Here is a 19,810-nt window from a genome sequence, read left to right as displayed (position 1 = left end):
CATATTCTCAGCACCATGCACTGTTCAAATAGCATGGTGCAACCACAGTTTTAATGACTCTTCTCCTATGGGGACAGTATATAAGTATACATACGCCTTTACATATGCCTTGTGTTTATTTTGTTACCTACAGAACATTTGTGAAAAATTATGTAAAACTTTGGATGTACATTACTAAAGTCAAAACTTCAGCTTTTGACAGGGGGGCAAATATATTTTCTGGAGGGCCAGATTTGGCCTATGGGCCACCATTTGCCTACCACTGCTCTATGGACTTCATGAAAATCATCATGGACCCCAACCACCCCAGCTACAGACTCTTTTCACTGCTACCATCAGGCATGCAGTATAGCAGCATCAGAGCCAGAGCCAGCGGGCTCAGAGACAGCTTCTATCTGCAAGCCATCAGACTGTTGAACTATGAGACTTTGTGAACACACATACATAACAACACACACACTTACACAGTCTATCTCTCTTGCTCTTTCTCTCTCTTCCTCTCCTACACTCTTACTCATCCCCCACCAAACACACACACTCTCTTCCATACTAGACTATATTTATATTTTTATCAGTATTTATCACTCATCACTTATACATTATATGCAATACCGCACCAGTGCACCAATGTGCAATATAATGTATATTTGTGCATATTTAAATTTATCTCTCTCTTATCTTTTTCTTTTCTCTCTCTTTTTAATTTTTTTTTCAATATATAATTGTAAATATTTTATTTTTCTACTCTATTTTCCTGAAATGTTGTGTTTTGCACCTCAGGGCCACCATACTAAATTGGAACTAGAGCTCGAAGAAGCCAAACTCCATCACGTTCAATGTTGCCATCATTGACCTCTATAAATAAACAAAGTTATATACAGTCAATGATTGCCATCTGCTGTGTTTCTGTGCACGTGACAATAGAAGCTCTTGAAATTTGAACTCCAACTGACACATACGTGCTTTTATTTTTATCTTATTTTCACAACACGCCGGAAGCTGCGCCGTCTTCCTGTAAGCTTGACGTCACTGGCTGCTTAACAAACACACAACAGTAGATTGACGTCACTCGGGAGCCTGGCCCGGCTAACTGTCATCCGTGAAGAAGGGAAGGACATGACATGGAGCTAAATCTTCCGATGTACAGTTATATATGCGTCTTAGCGTGTAAAAAAGCGTAGAGCCATTTTTGGTATTTATGTTCCCTGTTAGCTGTTCTATCGTTTCTACAGCTTGAACAAACAGTGGCTAGCTAAGCAGCTAGCTAGCTTATAGTTAACTTACTGTAACTGTTAAAGGCAGAAAGCCTCCGCATGGCGTTAATCCTGTTTACGAGGTCTCGGGCACCTTTAATGAAAACGTCCCGGTCGTTAAAGAATGATTTCCAGAAAGGTAAAGGTAAGAATTCATTGTTTTATATTCTGTCTAACTTATTGTTCATTATATTCACGGAGACAAAATAAAGCTAACAATTAGCATCTAGAGGAGTCTTTGCATACGCAGGTGGTCCAGTTTGCAGTGAGCTAGTGGAGGAAGGTGACAGGGTAACAACTTCAAATAATCTGTCATTCTGTATTTTAAGGTACTAATCAGTAACTACTTGTTATTAAAGCTGTGTTGTACGGGAGGTTTAGGGTTACTAACTCTGGAGACGCCGCGTCTTGCCGCTAGTCAGAAATAAACAAGGAGCAGCCCATGATTTTTTGGATTCAGGTTATCTGAGGACAGCTTGGTTTCTGCTGTGACTGGCGAGCGCCCCCTCTTTCCACTGCAGCCTTAGAGGATGCTCGTTGCCATGGCAGACAGGCTCCTCTTTTTTTTTTTTTTCAGGAACCCACAAGATATCCATTTCATTTATTTGTTCAGCTCATGGTAATCAACAGCTCCTGGAAGAAATGCGATTCACGAACAAAACACAGCTCAATTTCCTCGCACAGATTCCCATGACCAAAAAATCGTATATTGCCTGACCCTTACTTAAAACATAAACAATAGAAACGGATGGTCTGTCAATTCTATTTATTTAACAACCATTACTTACAGTAACATAAGAAAAAAAGATCAAAAGCCATACATAATAATTCACCATCAGCTGAGACAAGCCATTACCTGTCAGCTTCATACAGTCTCATTAGTCTTTCTCTATTTTTTGAACTGAAAAATATTTGAATAACCCTTTAAATCTTTCTCTAGACAATTCCACATTTTGATGCCACATACTGAATTACTGATTAAAGTTACATTTCCTTCTCTTGTCCTCTTCCTCAGCTTTTGTAAATTCTCTGGCAATATTCTCAGTTTTTTGCCCTGTACATAACTAATAATGTCTGCAAGGCAACCAATTCGTATCTACTTCTCAGCATGAAGTGTCATGGGAAGAATGTGAGATATGACATGAATGAAGCTATATTTTGTCTCTGTTGTGTGCTGATTCCTGCCTCGTTTTATCTCAGTGGTCTGTTTATTGTTGCTGTCGTTTGGATAAGGTGGTGAAATGTTGAGCCACTGAAACAGAATATGCAATGATGATGTTGCAGTAGCAGAGCACTGTGGAAATTTGTGTTTTTCCAATCGAGGGCTGCTAGTAACATTTGATATTCATTTTAGGTTGATATACAGTATATAATATATCTCACCTTTTATACCAAACTGAATGTTATACAAAGAGAAGAGATGCTTTGTACCAGATTTAGCTACTAGCTAGTTTCCATCAGTAATCCCTGGGCAGGTAGACACAAACCACAAAGTAGGGCAGCCAGTAACCATTATTTTCATTATCGATTAATCTGTTGATCATTTTCTCGAGTCGTTTGGTCCATAAAATGTCAGAAATGGTGGAAAATGCAATAACTGTTTCCCAGAGGCCATGGTGATGTTGTTAAATGTCTTGTTTTGTCCAAACAATCCAAACATATTGACTTTATTATCATTGACGACTAAAGAAACAAAAGAATAATAACGTTTAAGAAGCTGGAACCAGAGAATTTGATAATTTTCTTCCTAAAAGATGACTCAAAACAATTAATTGATTATCAAAATAGTTGTTGATTAATTTAACAGTTGGCAACAAAGCAACTAATCGTTGCAGCTTTACCACAAAGGTAACTTTATGTGCACTAGTGCTGCAACTAACGATTATTCTCATCATCGATTAATCTGCTGATTATTTTCTCGATTGAGCGATGAATCATTTTGTCTATAAAATGCCAGAAAACAATGAAAAATGCCCGTTATAATATCCCAGAGTCAAAGATGATGTCCTCAGATGTCTTGTTTTACCTCATCAACAGTCTGAAATCCAAAAATATTCAGTTTACTATCATGTATGACAGAGAATAGCTTTAAGTCACCACAATTAAGAAGCTGAAACCAGCAAATTTTAGCACTTTTTCTCAAAAAAAAGATAATTAATTGATTATCAAAATAGTTGCTGATTAACTGACTAATCATTGCAGCTCTAATGTGCACATCACAAGTTGTCAGAGCCTAAAGTATTACAGTCACTTGCACGTTTAGTCTGACCAGCAGCGGGGGAAAAAAACACAGCTTTTAATTTTACAACCAGCACTTATAACCAGCAAATGTTTGGTTGTTAGACATCAGTATTGACAAGGTTTTTTGGCCCCTCACTAATAAAGGGAGAGAGATTTGACGGTATATAACAATATAAATTTGTCATACGTCAGTCATACTATGTTAGCTGCACCTTTTAATATCTCTGAGTGTATAAAACCATTGTGTTACAAATCATTGAGTACGGCTGTTTGATGGCAATATGATGATGTACCTTGATTTGTTAGGTATTTAATACATTGGAATAGCTAAAAACAGACATATATGGATATTTTGCAACAGTTTCCTAATTGATTCATAGGCTGCATCACTATATATAGCCATATTGTGATACACAGTAGAATTACATCTAACAAAAAGAAGACTCATGCTTTTTTTTAGAGGAATGCTCTCATGCTTTATTGAAATGAATCTCCTCACTGACTGGTCTTGAACCGGCCGTCAGTCAAACTGAGTGTGGTGAAATCATTCAGTCACACATTTGTGATAAGCATGAACTGCAGGAAAGCAGTTATATAACTATGAACATTAAGATGAGATGTCTCTACACCTTTTGTTGTTTAGTTTATAGACATTATCAGGGGTGTTAACAGGTAGCAATGAAGACATTGAAGAGAGATAAATTATGTCTGTGGTGTAGTTGGTACATTGAGGCTTATAAATAGACGACAGGGTCAGAAAGGGGATTTGTCCGTCTGCGGTGCATGACTGAGATTGTATTCCTGGCTTTAGGCCCAGATTATCAGACAAATTGCGGGGCTTCCACGAGGAAAGGTCAGTGCCTCTTATAACTCCACCTGAGACCGGCTGAGCCTAATTTTCCCTCTCTGTATTCACGTTGGACACGTTGGCTGATATTCTGGTTGAGATTTTACACATAATAAGTGTGATCATATCTTGATTTGTGAATATCCCTTTGCACAGTAATAATAAGCAGTTCTTTCTTACCTTTACTCTAAATTTGACTGTTTTCATGCTTTTAACATGCATCCTTTATTTTACTCTGAATTGTGTGCATAGTAAAAGTACCTTAAATGCCTTAAATTGTCTCATTGTGTTTGTAGTGTGTTGTGTTAGCATATTTATTCAAGATAAAAAGAGGTAATTTCCCCTCTGATTTCACTGAAAGTTAATGAGCCAGCGGTAACAATCAACCTACTATGAAAAAATATGGATAACAAAAGAAAATCCATAGTAAATTCCACAGTAATAGTGATCTCAGAGCTGCACAATGACCCTTCAGCGCCGCTGCAACTGCTGAACATTGACCGGTGTGCAGTTTTTGCAAAGGAGCTTTCGTCAAACAAGGGTTGTAAGTTCAGAAGTAGTAACGATAAGAGCGTTATCTAACACAACATCAATAAACTATAGGAGAATAGTTTCAGCAGTGAGAACATCATGCTACACGTGGAGTGTCGGTGTCAGTGCAGCATTAGTGGCCTGTGAGGTGGCATCTGCAACAAGCAGGGTGGGAGCCGTTTATTTATTTATTTAGAGTGCTTACTCATGGGGTTTGTCGAGCTGAAACCGGTGTCATTCAAACTCCCACACACCGAGACGCCTGAAAACGTGAGATTCGGTCGTCTTCCAAGTAGACGGAGAGTTTAATCCGACAGGAATTGACCCAAAAACGTCATAATTTATTGGTGCTGTGAAAGGAGATGCTTGACATTTGACAGCCACATACTCAGAAAGCCAAGCGTAACAACATACAGTCTGGACTTCATACATTCTGTCCGATAGACAAGCTTGTTTTTAGGTCATGTCACTTCTGTTTCTAAGGTTGGATTTGTTTACAAGAGGCCGATGTGGACGTAAACAAGGCAGGGAAGTAAACATTCCTACAATGCTCCTAGATTTATGGTTGAGCTCTGCATTTAATGCAAAGAAACATCTGTGGTGGGAGTTGATAAACTAATCATATAGCCCTACCGACAGTTATTATTATAAAACAAAGGATACTTAACATGAGATCCAGTATATTGTAGGATGTTCAGGTAATAACAGAACAAATAAAATGCATGGATCGATGTCTGTATCTGTATTGAAACGCCTTAGACAAAACATAACAACTCCCGTGTCCTCATTCAACCTCATTATACGGGCACTTGAGAGAAATGTCCCCAGGCCCTGGTCTGGTGATATACTGCTCACACACTGCACGAGGAAGTGTTATTGAACTGCTGTTTTAGCACTTTACACTCAAGACAGCTGCAGGGTATGGGTCACACATGAGCAAGCTGTTGCAGGTGGAAGTAGGACACGGCTTTATGAAGCAGACTTCTAAAGATAGATTCTAGTTCAATAAGGGAAGATCAAGACTAAGTCTAGGCCATGACTAGAGTAAACACTGTGCATTACTTTACAAATGCAACAGGAATACAGATGTTTTTATAGGTTGCCTGGATTGTGGAAGTCAATAACCAAGCCAAGTAAAAGTTTGACTAATCATTTCACAGTAGTTGCACCAGAGACGGGTTCAGTAGACGCGCTTCATAAAATACAAGATATGGTTTCTTGCTTTAACTAATGCCAATCATTGACTAGTTATTCTTGGGTGGAACATCATCCGAAGATCAGGAACACTGATAATAGAGCTAGACTGATAAATCAGATAGGGAGATATATTAGATATCATCTTATTTATAGCTGTAACGTTTAGTTTGACAGAAAATTAACTATTTTGATAATCAAATAATTGTTTGATGGCAATATTGTGAAAATTTGCTTGCTCCAGATTCTTAAATACACTTATTTTCTGGTTTCTTTAGTCTTCTATGATGGTAATCTGAATATATTTGGGTTGTGGGCTGTTAGTCGGGACAAAACAAGACATCTGATGACGTCACCTTGAGCTTTTGGAAACAGCCAGACAAACAGACATTTTATAGACCAAACAACTAATTGATTAATTGAGAAAATAATCATCAGATTAATCAATAATGAAAATGATTGTTAGTTGCAGCCCTAATCTTATTGCAGATGCAGTATATCAGTGTAAAGTATATGTGGGAGAGAACAGAGAGAGTTGATTTTTCAACAGTAAAATTTTCCTCTCAGTGAGTCTCAGTCACAATTACAGAAAAAAAAGTATAAATAATCACAGGGATCCATATCCAGATTGTTTGCTGTCCTCACACTGCCATAATGTAAGAGGTTTATTATTACTGAGGTTTAGTTGGCTTTTGTTTGGTCTCTTTTTTAAAGGTTTCATATTACAACGGTTTGTACCAGAAAACCGTTTTTGTTTACCAGAATAATTTTGAGGTTTTACTTTTGGTTTTATGCACTTTTGGTTTTATGCACGGGCTCCAAGTTTGTCTCGGTTGCGCTCTGCTGTGCTGCTGCTCCACAGAGAAAGAAAGTGAAAATGAAAGTAATTTTCTCAGAATATTCATCTCTTAAAAGAAATGTTGAGAATTGTAAGGTTAAGTATTAATGCCACCATGTTATATTATGGTTTTCAAAACTATGTTACCACTATTGTGAGTGTGAGTAAAAGAAACATTGTAGAAAATTCATACTGTATAGCTTTTATATATTAGCTTAGTGCCATAAATTACAGATTAGGGGTAAAAAAAATTCTTGTTTTTACCAAATATCTTCGTCATGGTTTCTGATATACTGTTATTTCATATAGTCATGTGTTTTTTGTGAAGGAGAGCCTGTTCACAAACATCTTAATGGGGGAACAAATGCACTAAATACATTATAAGTGTACTGTGATTATAGATGATAGCTGTTGGAAAATGTTTTACTCAACATATCTTTGACTGGAAGAAGCACAAATGTGAAACCAAAACTGTGAAAACCTCAGAGGGGATAAAAACCACAGAGGAAACGCTGTAGCGATGAAGCTGCTTGTTCAGCCCAGTCGAACGCTGTAGGGTTAGGTAATCTACTGTATTTCCAGGCTTTTCTTTCTGTGCCGTTTGTAACCAGCTACATTAGCTGGGCCGCTCAGCCCACAAAGGTGACACTGTTCCAGTAAACTCGTGGCCTCAGTCCTCCTGGCCTGCAGCCACAGCATGTCATGTTCAACCAGGCCTTGCTGGATTTGATCCAGCCGGCCATGTGAGAGCCGGAGGAAAGGGCGTGGCTAGGACATCTGCGCCAAGATGATTGGTTGAAAGTGTCTCACCACTCCGCCTTCTCTGTGCATGCACAGTCGCTGACAGCTGCCTCGGTAGTTTGGGAGCCCCTCTGTAGGCCTCACAGAGGGTGTGAATATCCTGCCCTCCAAGACAGAGCAGTGTGAAGATAATACTAGAAGAAGAATACACTTAAATTTGTTTGGTAGATGTCAATTTAAAGAATAACACTACCTGAAGTGCGTTAAATAATAAGGAAAAAGCAGATGTAACCACAAGACATACAGACTGACTTTAAAATGATTTTGTTCATTCTGGTTAACTGAATTTCAGCTATCTTGATGAAGTCTCACGCCTTATAAGATCTACATGTTATCATCAGTAAGCACATGTACATCTGTTTTTTTGCAGCTTCTGGGTAACAACACAAAAGTACAAAAAGCATGCTATCATGTTACTAGTCCTTATTTAATTCTGCACGGACATAATGACATTTCCACCACTAATAGTCTTCCTCCGGTGGCCTCATCTGAGCACAATGCTGCTAGATTTCCATGCTATGTGATGAATGGGCAGAAAGCTAACGTCTAAGATGTCAGCAGAGTTTTGTTAGTATTCCCAGATAAACCATAGAGGAAGCAAACGGGAGTGACTTCACTGTATATTGTGTTATTACATAACCCGTTTGAAGCACAGTCTTTTTTTTTTTTTTTGTTGGGGTCGTAGCTGGGTCAGTAAATCCAGGGATGAAGTTGCCTTAACAGCTGATGTGTAAAAAAAAATCTGTTCATTTGCTCAACAGCAGTAGTTCATAAAAGTGTGTTATGTTTGTGTGTGTTTTTGCCCCCTGTCTGTTGAATGGCTTATTATCAGTTCACAGCCACTCATGCTCTTTTTTTTTTCCTTTCTTCCTTTCAGGGAAACTAAAAGATGGTTCCTGTTTCAAGTGCACAGCGCTCAGACTCTCCAGTCAAAAGTAAGCCAATCAAATGTGTTTGTGAAGCAGCAGAAAACCACTTACACACCATAATATAAAAACTAAAAGCCTTAAGTTTCTACTATGTAGTAGTAGTTAATGAATCTTGAAGAAATACCTTCAAGTTTTGAGGTTTTCTATATTTTTCTTGGCACATATTTCAGTATTTGAGGGGCTGTTGTACATTTTACAACCATTTACCATTTTGCAAAAGGTATTTACCATAATTTTGTTGCGTCCTGGCTATTATAATGGTTTCATTTTGTAAACTAAGGACTTAAAACCCTATGCACCCAGTGCCAGTAAGGTGTTTTTCTGAAGTTTCAGAAGGCTAGTTATCAGGTTTTATTAATTACTCATTTTATACTTTTTATATTTGATATTGTAAACCTGATTTTTTTAAAAATTTTATCCCCATGACAAAGCCTGCACTTTCTGTCCTGAACTTCTTCATCTTGTTGTCTCTTTAGACTTGATGGGCTCCGACTGGGCAACTTGGCTCAGATCTCTTCATTGGGCTCTTCCCTCCTCGGGTCAGACGGATATGTGGGCCCCTGCCAGAACCTGGACTCACAGCGGCTCTACTGCGCTTTTGTGTTGGGGGCCTCCCCTTCCCCGTACCCCGCGATCACAGCGGGGCCCCAGTGGACGAGAGCACATCATCAGGACATCCCCGGTGTCAGGTGGATACACACCTCGAGGAGACGATGGGACGATTCAAAGGTGGAGAAGTCACTGCGTTCGTTAAAGGACAAGAAGAAGAAGCTGGAGGAAGGGGGGCCGGTGTACAGCCCGACGCTGGACGCCGAGCCCGTAAGACGGACTCTCCGACAGCGCGTCATAGATGAAATCAAGCACTACTATCATGGCTTCAGGCTGCTGTGGATTGACACCACCATTACTGGGAGAATGCTGTGGAGGGTGCTGAACGGTCACCCTCTGTCCCGCCGTGAGAGGAGACAGGTGAGGCCTGCAGGGAGGCTAGTTTTTTTTAAAGTTTTGTTAGGAGACTAATGTTTTCAGCTTAGGACATTTTTAGTATTTAGAAAAAAAGCAACATGGTGGAAACCCGGTAAAATGACTTTTTAGGGGTGAATTTGTATGTGGCACTCATTCTCATGTTACCAAAGACTGATTCACTACACCTGACAAGTTGATAAACATCCGTCGGCTCTGGTTAGCTAACATGACACACAGAATATCCAGGGAGAAATGGAAATAACATTAACCTAGACAACATAAAGTTAGCTCCTGCAGTTTTTGAGAAATTACCTGTATCTGTTTTCCAGACCATCAACGAGCAGCACGGGTTGAAAAGCACAGAGGCTTCCCTCACCCCAGTAAAGTTAGCATGTATAAAACTAGATACTGTATATGTACAATGTCATAATCATAATAGTAGATGCCTGCACTCATAAGAAGCTGCCAGTACCATTTTATAAATGTTATGTTACCTTTATCAGCTGTCACTAAGTCAGAATCACACACTGAAACTCTAAACATGTCACAATAATCAATATTGATCACAGAGCCTGACAAATGTTTGCACAATTCATTTGACAGCCATAAACGCACAGATCTGTCTAAAATAGTATCTCCCCCACCCTTTTGTTGTGCAAATCTGTTCACCATTTTATTAGAATCTCTGGCCAGATTGCAAAACTCAAACGGCTAATGAGGTGAAAAAGAGGTTTCCTTTTGGGAATATTGAACTTTTTCCATGCATTACTTTCACGATTTGTGCAGTTAATGGCACAAAAACAACTCCTCATGTCGATTTTGTCATAAAATCTCTCTTCTGGTTTGTTTTCTACCTCTGTGTGTGATGATGATGTCACTCAAAAACCTGTCTATTAAATGTGAGGTTATATGGCTAATAGTTAAAGTAGTTCTTAAAGGTCAGGAACAGCTCACACATGCATTATTACATTGAGAATCAATTAGCATAAAACAAATAAGTGGTCTTTCCACCATTTTTTTCCCCTTCACATGATGCTGCACTAAATGACTACAAGATTTGAAATTAACACCAGATACTAGTAAATTTTGACTGTCTGGCAAGCTTGCTTAAGAGAAACCAGCAGCTAATAAATTACAGGAAATTTGATCAGTACAATATGGTACAAGTAATGTTAGGTAATAATAGATAAACGTTCAAATCAAATCAGAAATTCCAACCAGTATTTCCAGTGACAGAAAGCCATTTTTCCATTCTGGCTCAGAGTGTACAGCAGGGATCACCAGCATGAGTTAAGAGATCAGGGATGACTGAGCAAGAATTCAAGTCTGACTGCCCAGACATCTTGTTCTATGCTGTTTAATCCACAGCTTCTCAAACCTAATGGGATCGATTATAGAAATTGGCTGAACGCTGAGTGTTTACTCACTAGGCGCTTAGCAGATTGTGATGCTTCATTAAAGCTCTTTAGGAAGTCAAGTCAAGTCAATTTTATTTATATAGCACCAGATCACAACAAAAGTTATCTCAGGGCACTTTTCACATAGAGCAGGTCTAGATTATACTCTATTTTACAGAGACCCAACAATGAGAAAGCATTTGGCGACGGCGGCAAGGAAAAACTCCTTTTAACTGGAAGAAACCTCAAGCAGAACCAGGCTCTGGGTGGGCGGCCATCTGTCTTGACTGGTTGGGTTTAGAGAGAAAGAGGGAGGGGGAAAGGGAAGAGGGAGACACAGAGAAGCATGGCAACCACAATAGTAACAATAATAACATTAATAATAATAGAAATATGAATAATAACGATAGTGGTTGCATTGGATATCAAGCTGGACTAAGGCCACAGGCACAGGAAGCAGGCAGTCCACAACCGAAGGTCACCTGCAAGACAAGAAAGCACAAAACTCCAGGGAAGATGCCAGTAACATGTATTAATGGTACATGAATGCATATAGATGGAGAGGGAAAGGAGGAGAGAGGAGCTCAGTGCATCATGGGAAGTCCCCCGGCAGTCTAGGCCTATAGCAGCATAACTAAGGGCTGCTCCAAAGTGAGCCTGGTCGGCCCTAACTATAAGCTTTATCAAAAAGGAAAGTTTTTTGCCTTCTATTAAACGTAGAAAGGGTGTCTGCCTCATGGACCGAATCGGGAAGATGGTTCCACAGAAGAGGAGCTCTGCCTCCCATTCTACTTTGGAGATTCTAGGTACCACCAGTAAGCTTGTATTCTGGGAGCGCAGTCTTCTAGTGGGGTAATAGGGTACTATGAGGTCTTTAAGATATGACAGTGCCTGACCATTAAGGGCTTTGCAGGTGAGGAGAAGGGTTTTAAATTCTATTCTGGATTTTACAGGAAGCCAATGCAGCGAAGCTAAAATGGGAGAAATATAATCTCTTCTTAGTTCTCGTTAGTACACGTGCAGCTGGATTCTGGACCAGCTAGAGAGTCTTTAGAGACTTGTTAGGGTAGCCTGATAATAAGGAATTGCAATAATCCAGCCTAGAAGTAACAAATGCATAGACTAGTTTTTCTGCATCTTTTTGAGACTGGATGTGCCTGATTTTTACAATATTACATAGTTGAAAGAAGGCAGTCCTTGAAATTTGTTTTATGTGGGAGATAAAGGACATATCCTGATCAAAGATAACTCCCAGATTCCTTATGGTGGTGCTGGAGGCCAGGGTAATGCCATCCAGAGTAGCTATATCATTAGATAATGTCTTTATAAGGTGTTTAGGGTCAAGCATGATAACTTCAATTCTGTCTGAGTTAAGTAGCAGAAAATTGCAGGTCATGGAGTTCTTTATATCCTTATGCTGGGAGTTCATATAACTGATTGGTTTCATCTGGCTTCATTGATAAATATAATTTGGTATCATCTGTATAACAATGAAAATGTATATAGTGTTTCCCAATAATATTGCCTAGAAGAAGCATATATAAGGTGAATCGTATTTGTCCAAGCACAGGACCTTGTGGAACTCGGTGTCTGACTTTTGCGTGCATGGAGGATTCATTGTTAACGTGTACAAACTGAAATCGATCTGATAAATAGGACTTAAACTAGCTTAATGCAGTTCCTTTAATTCCAATTAAATGTTCCAGTCTCTGTAATAGGATGTGATGGTCAATGGTGTCAAATACAGCACTAAGATCTAACAAAAGAAGTAAAGAGAAGAATCCTTTGTCCAGTGCAATTAGGTCATTTGTAACTTCAACCAGTGCTGTCTCTGTGCTACGATGTGCTCTAAATCCTGACTGAAAATCCTCAAATAAACTATTGTTATGTAGAAACACACAACTGATTGGTGACTGCTTTCTCAAGGATCTTGGAGAGAAAGGGAAGGTTAAATATAGGTCTATAGTTGGCTAAAACACCTGGATTAAGACTAGATGGGGGAGAAGATAGATAGAAGAAGAAGGGGATGGGGTCAAAGATACAGGTTGATGGTTAAGATGAAGAAATCCTGAAGTTAGTTCAGGAAGGTCAGAAGCATTAAGTGTTGCGTCTTCCTTTAGCTTTAGCACTTAAAGGTTTCTCATCAATTACTATTCAATTATTAAGTAGAATTTGGGTATAATTGCCTTTTAACTGAGTGACTTAATCATATTATTTACTAATATATGGACAACCTTATAGTTAATAACAAGGTTTTATAATCAATAATTCATACCAGATGCAGAATAAACACTGTTAAGTTTTAAATTTTAAGTATTTACAGTGAACAACTGTGGGAGCAGAAGTTAAAATTCATTATTTTGCCGCTTGAAGTCATAAAATATATATGAAACATGAGTCTTTGATATTCTTTGAAACGATTTACTCCTTGTTCTGAATCTGCCGGTCGTCTGACATTCAGAGAAGCCGTCTGGAATGAGGTCCAGTACCCACTGCAGTAATCTGATGCTGGTTCTCGGTACACAGGTGTCATGTAAGGAAAGGTTTGTGGGTCAGCTCAGATCACACCGTTACCACGTCCCTTGATAGCACAGGATGGTACAGACTTAGTGGATTGGCAAGTTGTGAATGCTCCTCTCTGGCGTGAAGGATTGAGCTGCTGTTGTGGTTGACTCGGCCTCTGCTGCCCTTGTCGGGGAATCTGTCCATGTGCTTTGGCTGAGATACTTGGCCGAATCCAAAATTCACCAACTGCTTTAGCTATTTAACTAACTAGTCTGGTAAGAAAAAAAAAACGTAATCAAACTACATCCAAAATTCACAGCATTTAAGTGGAAACTCACATTAACACCACATTAAAATAAAGAGGTTGATTTCTTCAATTCTGCATCTGATATTGACAAGAAAAATTATCCTAGGATAGCCCCAATCTTATTTTTTTATTTGACTAAACTAAAATAGAGCCTCAATAGAAATATTGAAGTATTTGACTTTAGAATTTGACAAATCTGGACAATGAATAAGTATCCATTAGGGCTGCAATTAAAATTATTTTCATTATCGATTAATCTGTTGATTATATTCTTGATTAATCGATTAGTTGTTTGGTCTAAAATGTTAGAAAATGTTGAAAAGCGTCGATTAGTCTTTCTAAAGACCCAAGTTCATGTCCTCTAATGTCTTCTTTTGTCCCGGCCAACAGTCCATAACCCAATGATATTTAGTTTACTATCATAAAAGACTAAATAAACTATAAAATATTCACATTTGAGAAGCTGCAATCAGAGACTTTGGACATTTTTTTTCTAGTGCAGGTGTTAGTCTTTCAGAAATCAGTACGCAGGCATGTTACAATGCTATTTCACAATCCATACTGACACACCCAAAGACAATGGGGACCTTTCATGCTTTGCAAAGGGATGGTGCAATGTGTCTTACAAAACTAGTGAAATGAAGAGCTGAAACGTGCCAGTTTCCTTTTTCAGTTGCTCTTGCTGTAGGGGTACATTTTCCATTCATTGCTTCCACTGACATTCGAGGAGATTCTTAAGTTTACATTCTCTGTTTGTCATGTGCACAACAATTATAATGAAGCAGTCATTGCCAATGAAAAACATTTTAATAAACAGCACTGAAGTAGATTTTTTTTTTCATCAATGTGCTCCCAGATGCATTTACTATATGGTAGACATGTTAAAATTAAATTGTTGTCTTAAAATGTTGTGATTTTTAATTGAACCACCCAAATACAAGATAAGGTTAAAAATGTGATAGCTAATTATCAGTTTCCCAGTGACATTATTGTTTTTACAGTACATAGTGTATAGTGTCACTTGAGAATAATATAAATCTTGTTATATGGCAAATACATTAAATAAAAAAAATCATACACTGCACTTTAAAACAACAACAACAACAACAGGGAAATAAAGTCTCACTGCAGTGCTAATAGCTAATAGCTGCTGCTCAGTGCTGATGATGATCACAGTCCCCCCCCCCCCCCCCCCCCCCCCCCGCCGCCCCATTAAACCCACACCAGCACCCCATCTGCACCTTTTCAAATGCAGCTGACTCCCTTGGAGCGCATGTCCTGAACCCATCTACACCCCATTCATCTAACCTGGACTGGCTTTGCCTCCTTAATCTCCTCCTTTCATATTCACTTACAATACTCAGGCCTCCGTTTAAGGCTCCTTCTATTTTAATCTGTTACCCCCTCCTCCCTTCTTTGATGTGGAACTCTGGGAGATGATATACATGTCAATGGGCCTACGGACAAAGGCCTTTTCACTCGCGCTGGCCTAAATCCTTCACCCTACTGGTCCACTGACATGCAGGTGGAAAGGGCAGAGAAAGGACTCATGTTTTGGCCTTCTCCTCCCAGAGCCATCTCTGTAGATGGCCGGTTGGGGATTGTGTCCCGGGATAGTCAGAAAGCCAACAGTTGGACAGCTGTACAATCAAGTAGACCAGTGTTGGCCTGGTACTTCTATACTCTGAGGATTGTTCAGGGCTGTGCTAAACAAATGTGCTTCCTGTTGGCTCAAGTGGACAGTTTCTGAGCCTTGTGAGGCAGGCAGAATGTTCACTTTGGTCTATAGCACCATGAAAATAATACACCAATGAGTTAGGAGGTTTCTGTTGCTCTGGGGATGTATGGGCATTGGGGTTAAAAGTGCTGACTGTTGAAACTGTTATTAGTGGGATTGAGCAGGGCGATTGTACCAAGAGACAAAGGAAGATGAGGTAAACATTTTCACACGTTTCCCTGCTGGCTTTTCCACCCGCTGCTGCTCTCTCCTGGAGACATTCACAAACTGCAGCCTGGTGTAATTGTACTTACATGAACATGGTTGCATAATAGGTTCTGAAAAACCATCTTCATTGTTTAAAATCCAAACAGAGGCGGACACTGGCTTAGTCAAAATAAATCTCCACAGTTGCAAAGATTTCTTCACAAGGGTTGCAGTTCTTCAAGGACATGGCTGGCAATTTTGTATATTTTTCATATTGTCAACAAATCTCATATTCAGAGCTAAACCAACAATGAACTGATCTACTTACAAGTATTGTGTGTGTATTCAAAGCCTGATATGTCTTATTTCTCTGTGCCTTAGACCTCCATTGTTGTGCTACATATCATAACCTTATAACTTTGTATTGAAGTTCTGTGAGAAATTTACAGTGTAGTACAAATGCATGCACAGTGGCATCTGCCTTACACAGAACTACTCTCCAGAGACTGAAAATGTGATCGATGTTATTAGTCTTTCTAAACAAACTAACGTTCCCAAACTCTTTGTGATGAAGGAACATGTCACCCAGTGCAGCGGTGTGACACATTGATGTGTTTTTAATAGTTTTTGGACAACAACGGAGGTCTACGGCAGTAAAAGAGTCAATTCTAACAGTTTCCAAAATGTCCTCCCCAGTTTCTCAGAACGTGTGCGGACGTCTTCAGACTTCTTCCCTTCCTGGTGTTCATCATCGTCCCCTTTATGGAGTTCCTGCTTCCTGTAGCTTTGAAACTGTTCCCCAACATGCTGCCGTCCACCTTCGAGACTCAGTCAAAGAAGGTAATCAGAGTTGGGCAAAACCAAAGCTGCATGATATAGACAAGATGCATCAGATCAATTTTTTGGGTAATATTTTGTTAGATGTTGCAGTGGCGAATCAAATTTGTAGTGTAGTTTAAAGTCTACACTTAGTGTTGGTGTGGTTTGAGACACAGTGACTCAACACCAGTAAATTGTATTGGTTTATCCTTTGATTGATTTCCCTAAATAATAATTATCTTTGAAAATCAATTTTGCAGTCTCTCATTGCAGTATTAGTGAGAACATATTCAGCAAAACGTGATCTTCATTCATAGCATGAACTTTCACCTTGACCTGCTGTCTCTTGACAAGGTTAATCCTATTTGAGTCTAATCTTTACTATAACAGGATCCTTGACCTCTTGTTCTGCACTGTTAATGCCTGCATAATAATGATAATAATCATTGCTAATGTAATTTCCCAATTATGTTTCCAGTAAATTGGTTTTCCTCAGACTGCATTGATTTTTTTACAATTTACACTGACATATACAGATTTCATGTAAGGTGTAAAACAACACTGTAGTTACTGTGAACTATTGACTGTAGATTCTAAATATATTTCTTTAATTTCATCACATACTTTATAACATTCTTGAACATCAGTTTACAGAATGCTCAACAAAATCTTTTTTTTTAATGAAAAAAAGAGGGAAATATTTTTTACACCACAGTGAATTTGTAACCTGTTGTAACAGGAGGAGAGATTGAAAAAGGAACTGAGGGTCAAACTGGAGATGGCCAAGTTCTTGCAGGACACCATCGAGGAGATCGCTCTGAGGAACAAGGCTGCCCAAGGCAATGTGACGGAGGAGTTCTCCACCTTTTTCCAGAAGGTTGGTGTCGGTGTTCATTGAGACTGTTCAGTATGAGATGAGGAAACACAGGCTCAGTGCTGCCCTCTGGTGGTTGAATCAATAAATGTCTCAAGTTGGTTGGTCTTTAGTAGGATGTACTGTATATTAGTAAAAGAAGCTGAAATGAGGTCATATATGTAAAATATTAAGGTTCATTTTTCATCTATATGTTATGATTTTACACATTTACACACCAATTGGAATCAAGTAAGCGAGCACTCCTCACTTTGTTTCCACTATCTGTTCATTTAAAAGCAAAAATGAACTGAAATCACATTTTAAAAAAACAAGGACAGTCTGTTTTACTTACATGATAAAAACAGGACAAGGGGAAGTCCAGCTTCTCTAGATAGATCATTTGCACTGTTACATTTTTGTTAATTACTTTTTCTGGATGGTAGTGACTACAATATCACCAAAATTATGTCAAACAGGGGAGATTTGGGTCTTAATTAGAGGAATATGCTGCGGTGTCACATCCTAATTTAGGTTTTTAAAAAAGATTAGAAAAAAAGTGTCATAACTTGTTCATCTTTGTAGATCCGGGACTCTGGGGAGCGTCCCAGTAATGAGCAGATCATCCGCTTCTCCAAACTGTTTGAGGATGAGCTGACTCTGGACAACCTGACCCGACCTCAACTGGTGGCACTCTGCCGCCTCCTGGAGCTCCAGTCCATCGGGACCAACAACTTCCTCCGTTTCCAGCTCATCATGAAGTTGAGGGCCATCCGTGCCGATGACAAGGTATGAAGCTCTGTGGTAATATATATTTTTTTACAGTTCCTGCTGTTGTCTTTTTAAACGCATACTGTGTAGGATTCTGCGCTGCTGTTGAAAGCATTTAAGGGAAACACTGAAGCACATAAAAAAACAGCGATGTAACCCAGTCCTGACCTCACACCCTGCGTGCTGTTATTGTCTGAGGGCCACACACCCACTACCCAAAGGTTAACGCCCAGAAACGTCCTGAACACAGCAAGATAATAAGATAATAAGAAAATACAGGCAGAGAGCAGAGTCTCTGTAGATACATACACCGCCACACACTTCCAGTGGGTCATAGGTGATGATGGAGTGCATCCATTGTTTTTTAGGAAAATCCTTCACAGTATGCCTTTAAAGTATGACTTAAATGTGAACTCTGTGCTCTGATTGTGCAGCTGATAGCCGAAGAGGGGGTGGAGAGTCTGAATGTGAACGAGGTGCAGGCTGCCTGTCGTGTCAGAGGGATGAGATCTCTCGGAGTCACAGAGGAGCGACTGAGAGAGCAACTGGTGCAGGTAACAACAACAACAGGAAACGAATGGAAGATATTTTCAAGAAATTACTGGCAGACGTATATACATTTTTCCTCAGTTACAGAAGTTAAATTACTTATTGTCCCATTTTTGTGCATTTTTCTGGGATGTTATGCTTACACACTTATAATTCTTTACTGTAAAATGACATTGGCTGGGTTTGACCTGCTAAATTTGATAGATCCTTTAGTTTCAGCTCATTATTTAGCTGTCCAGCTGCAACTTTACTGATTTGGTTGCTTTCATAGCATCGTTTTCAGAGAAAAAGCTCTGAAAAGCCACTGTACACTACCTGCTCAGCACCAAACGGCAAACAGACACAGTTAGCTGTAGACTAGCTGGTGAACATAGTGGAGCATTTAGCAGCTAAAGAGCCAGATATTTCCCTCAGGAGTTGGTAGAGAGCAAAAAAAGAGCTAAAAGAGAGTGAATGTTGGACTTACATTCAGCAGGTGGACAGAAACACGACTCCAAATGAATGATGATGTTGCTCCATAACTGCTGGATGTGGAAATAAGCAACAATTTCCCAACATATCAGCTTAAAAGGTGATGATAGGTCCGTGTTGTGTTCACTACTTGTTTCTACTGAAAACTAGTGGCCAAAAAAATCAGGTAATGCAGGTTTAAAGTTAAAATGTACATGCAAAACGACGATTTCAACATCTAAAAACTGATATAATGTTGTATTCTGTGATTCATTTTCACATTTACAGATATTATAGAGACCCAAACTCAAAGTTTAAGGAGAGTTTAAACGGTCTTGATGTTGTCTTGTTATGTCACGTACGTATCAGTCATAATCTGAGTCATGTTTCTGTCTTTTGCAGTGGCTGGAGCTGCATCTGAACCAGCAGATTCCCACCTCTCTGCTGCTGCTGTCTCGAGCCATGTACCTGCCCGACACCCTGTCTCCCGCCGACCAGCTGAAGACCACACTGCAGACGCTTCCCGAGATGGTGGTATGTTGGCAGACCAGATCTAGGACAAAAAAAGAATTCAGTCAATTCAATTCAGTCTTCATTGGGATAGTTCACTGCTCTACTCTGCTCCACTCTCTCTT

The 19,810-nt window shown here is 39.3% G+C and overlaps 1 protein-coding gene across 7 annotated transcripts in view; it reads left to right on the top strand.

Annotated features, from left to right (window-relative positions):
* The first annotated feature begins 1,047 nt into the window (after positions 1-1,047).
* letm1 (leucine zipper-EF-hand containing transmembrane protein 1) overlaps positions 1,048-19,810 on the top strand; it is a 33,522-nt gene continuing 14,759 nt past the window's right edge. For 5 of the 7 annotated variants that reach the window (XM_067615000.1, XM_067614998.1, XM_067614999.1 and 2 more), the window contains exons 1-8: positions 1,049-1,398; positions 8,583-8,640; positions 9,111-9,603; positions 16,430-16,573; positions 17,292-17,429; positions 17,991-18,194; positions 18,611-18,730; positions 19,578-19,709. In XM_067615000.1, coding sequence (XP_067471101.1) covers positions 1,314-1,398; positions 8,583-8,640; positions 9,111-9,603; positions 16,430-16,573; positions 17,292-17,429; positions 17,991-18,194; positions 18,611-18,730; positions 19,578-19,709 — 1,374 coding nt within the window. In that variant the 5' untranslated portion in view covers positions 1,049-1,313. Of the gene's footprint in view, positions 1,399-8,582; positions 8,641-9,110; positions 9,604-16,429; positions 16,574-17,291; positions 17,430-17,990; positions 18,195-18,610; positions 18,731-19,577; positions 19,710-19,810 lie in introns of all 7 variants that reach the window. The other 2 variants (XM_067614996.1, XM_067615001.1) reach the window with 2 other exon arrangements.

Source organism: Thunnus thynnus, chromosome 16, assembly GCF_963924715.1.
Source record: "Thunnus thynnus chromosome 16, fThuThy2.1, whole genome shotgun sequence".
NCBI lineage: Eukaryota > Metazoa > Chordata > Actinopteri > Scombriformes > Scombridae > Thunnus > Thunnus thynnus.
This window is presented reverse-complemented; position numbering and strand designations above follow the sequence as displayed.